At 37.6% G+C, this 2,525-nt stretch overlaps 1 protein-coding gene across 5 annotated transcripts in view; it reads left to right on the forward strand.

Moving 5' to 3' along the window:
* Positions 1 to 235: 235 nt before the first annotated feature.
* LOC125646969 (uncharacterized) overlaps positions 236 to 2,525 on the forward strand; it is a 202,350-nt gene continuing 200,060 nt past the window's right edge. For 3 of the 5 annotated variants that reach the window (XR_008799729.1, XR_008799726.1, XM_056153125.1), the window contains exons 1-2: positions 236 to 1,619; positions 2,307 to 2,438. Coding sequence is in view for 1 of the 5 variants with exons in the window: in XM_056153125.1 (XP_056009100.1) it covers positions 1,473 to 1,619; positions 2,307 to 2,438 (279 nt within the window). In the remaining 4 variants the exon portion in view is untranslated. The remainder of the gene's footprint in view (positions 1,620 to 2,306; positions 2,439 to 2,525) is intronic. The other 2 variants (XR_008799727.1, XR_008799728.1) reach the window with 2 other exon arrangements.

Genomic DNA, 2,525 nt, shown 5'->3' on the forward strand with positions numbered 1-2,525 from the left:
ATGACGTATCCGTTTCACAATGTGTGATAGACCGACCGACTCGCCTGTCTAAGTATGTGGTAGATCGACCGACTCGCCTATATAAGGCAGTATGTCCCACTTTACTTACGGCTGACTTTTTTCCAAATATTTTTTCTCAGACTCATTGTCAGACATTTTGTCCAATTGATCCTGATCACCATATATCATAACCACCCACCTACTCCCGGAAAAACTGTATCCAGTTAGGTTAACGCTATTTGGTACCGCTTGCAGGGCGGCGACCACGAGTTACCTGCCCCTATACAATGAGTTAATTGCCCCTGTATTTCATCTGTTAAGTTGTACTTAAAATAGGCTAACTCTTGCGCAAAAAAAGATAGAAAATATCAAATATGGGAAAGCGGGACGATAGACCAAACATATCTACGAAGAGACCGTTGTTGCCGGAAATATCTCTGTCTTTAGTAGTGTCCGCGAGGTATATTAATTTATAAAACATGAGATATTAGTACCATATTGCCCGGGAATCAAAAGATTTTTGCAAGATCGGTAAGTATATTCAATATAGGCTAAACAAGCACAAGGCCAGGGCACGTGGTAAGTCATTCCGCAGCGCAGGAATGACCAAAACTAGCCTACTACGGTACCATTTACAGAAATTACCAAAAAAATGACAAAAATTACCGAGAGAGGAGCTAAAATTACCTCAGTAATACATGACATTTACTATCATATTCACATTAAAAATGTTGGTCCCTCCTTTGACGACTTCAATAATTTTTAATTTCGGTCATATCTTTGGTATTTTCTGTGAACGTTTGTAATTTCGGACATTATATGTAACAATCCTACTATTCATTCCACAATGAAGGCCAGTGGGCCTAGATTTTTAATTTGATACACGTATAAACTTAACACTGCGCAAGTTACGTCACGGAATGCAGTATAGGGGAGGAGAAAATATTTGGCTGGACCAGGAGTCGAACCTAGGATCCCTGCATTACTAGTCAGGTGCTCTAACCACTGAGCTATCCAGGTCGATATCCACGGTCCGTGTAGCCCTAACTACTAAATTCCTCCCTTTAATTTGTTTTTGCCGTCGAAGACACACAACCCAGATTCATTTCAACCCTGGCAGGACAAGAGTAGTCATGGCACCAACTGGTAAAATCTTACACAGAGGTCCCTAGGTTCAATTCCCGATCCAGCCACAAATTTTCTCCGTGTATGTCTATCTGAGACTGAGTTGGAAAATTACGGTATCTTCATAGTGACAAACTAATGAAAATATTGATCAAATTCGACTGGTCAAGGACTGTTAATATAAATAAATTTGAAACATTGGTCATTGTAATGATTGGTTTCATGTTATACTAAGCTTGTGTTTCAAGACAAGGCTGTCTTTGTTGGTGATGATACTGATGTATATATTTAGAAACAAGTAATGCTTTGATTTTGATTACAGGTGTGGTCTTTAAAAAAATTAATGCATGGCAAGGTTGATAGTGAGACTAATAAATTCTTTCAGCAGAATTCAGCTAGACACAAAAAAAAGACAATCACTACAGCCTTCCAAGAAGATGGACTACCTCACAATAGTTTCCTTGAGGACTGTCTTGAAATATCCAGAGTTTAAGGTATGCATTTTGTACACCATGAAAATCAGCTTATAGTTTAGCTGTTATCTAATTAGAGGGAATTTTCAATATGGACTGGGTCTTTTCATTTGCTGGACCCTTATGTAACAATGACACTGTTCTTCCACCCCTGTTAGATCCACTATAACTTTAAGGAAAATAATTGGATCATCCTGTCCCACCAATATGCACATCTACAAATGAGAATGAAGCATTGCACAAAGTTTCAAGACTATCCTATAAGCCATATAGGAGAAGTGTTCACAAGATTTTGTGACAGACAGAAAGACAGATGAAGTACAAAAACTATGTCTCCCCCTGGAAGAGGGGAGACATAATTAGAATTTTTTTTAGACAGAAAGGAATGAGATCTCTGACACAGATTTTGCTATGAATATATATCATGTTTTGCTGAGTGAAAACATTTTTTTCTTCTCTTTTATTTATACGTATCTAAGCACAAAGTAATTAATACTTTTCATACTTTCCCAATTTGAACATTTTATGTGACAATTTTCCCAATTCTACGGACTCTGGACCCAGTTTGAAAATGGTAGGAAAACCCCTGCAAAGACTCAAATATGAAATCATTTCCAATTAGAGGTTAAAACATTTAGTGATGAATTAATTAATGGAATTTTTAAGGACTACTGAGACATGTTAAAATGGTGTCATATTTGTCTTCAGATTCAAGAAACGGACTCTATCTGGAAAAGGAAAACAATATCAAAGCTCCTCTGTGAGAAGCATTCAGAAGAAAGTGGAGATTCATTGTTTTTACCAGATCCAGCAGATCACAGAGAGCATCTAGTAGGGGAGGTAAATGAAGCATCTTTTACTCCCTATATACAGGGCTTGAAGCTAACTTTTTATGTCACCAGTATTCCTTGTGACAAGACCTTTCCG

This window comes from Ostrea edulis, chromosome 1 (assembly GCF_947568905.1).
Source record: "Ostrea edulis chromosome 1, xbOstEdul1.1, whole genome shotgun sequence".
In the NCBI taxonomy this organism is placed as follows: Eukaryota; Metazoa; Mollusca; class Bivalvia; order Ostreida; family Ostreidae; genus Ostrea; species Ostrea edulis.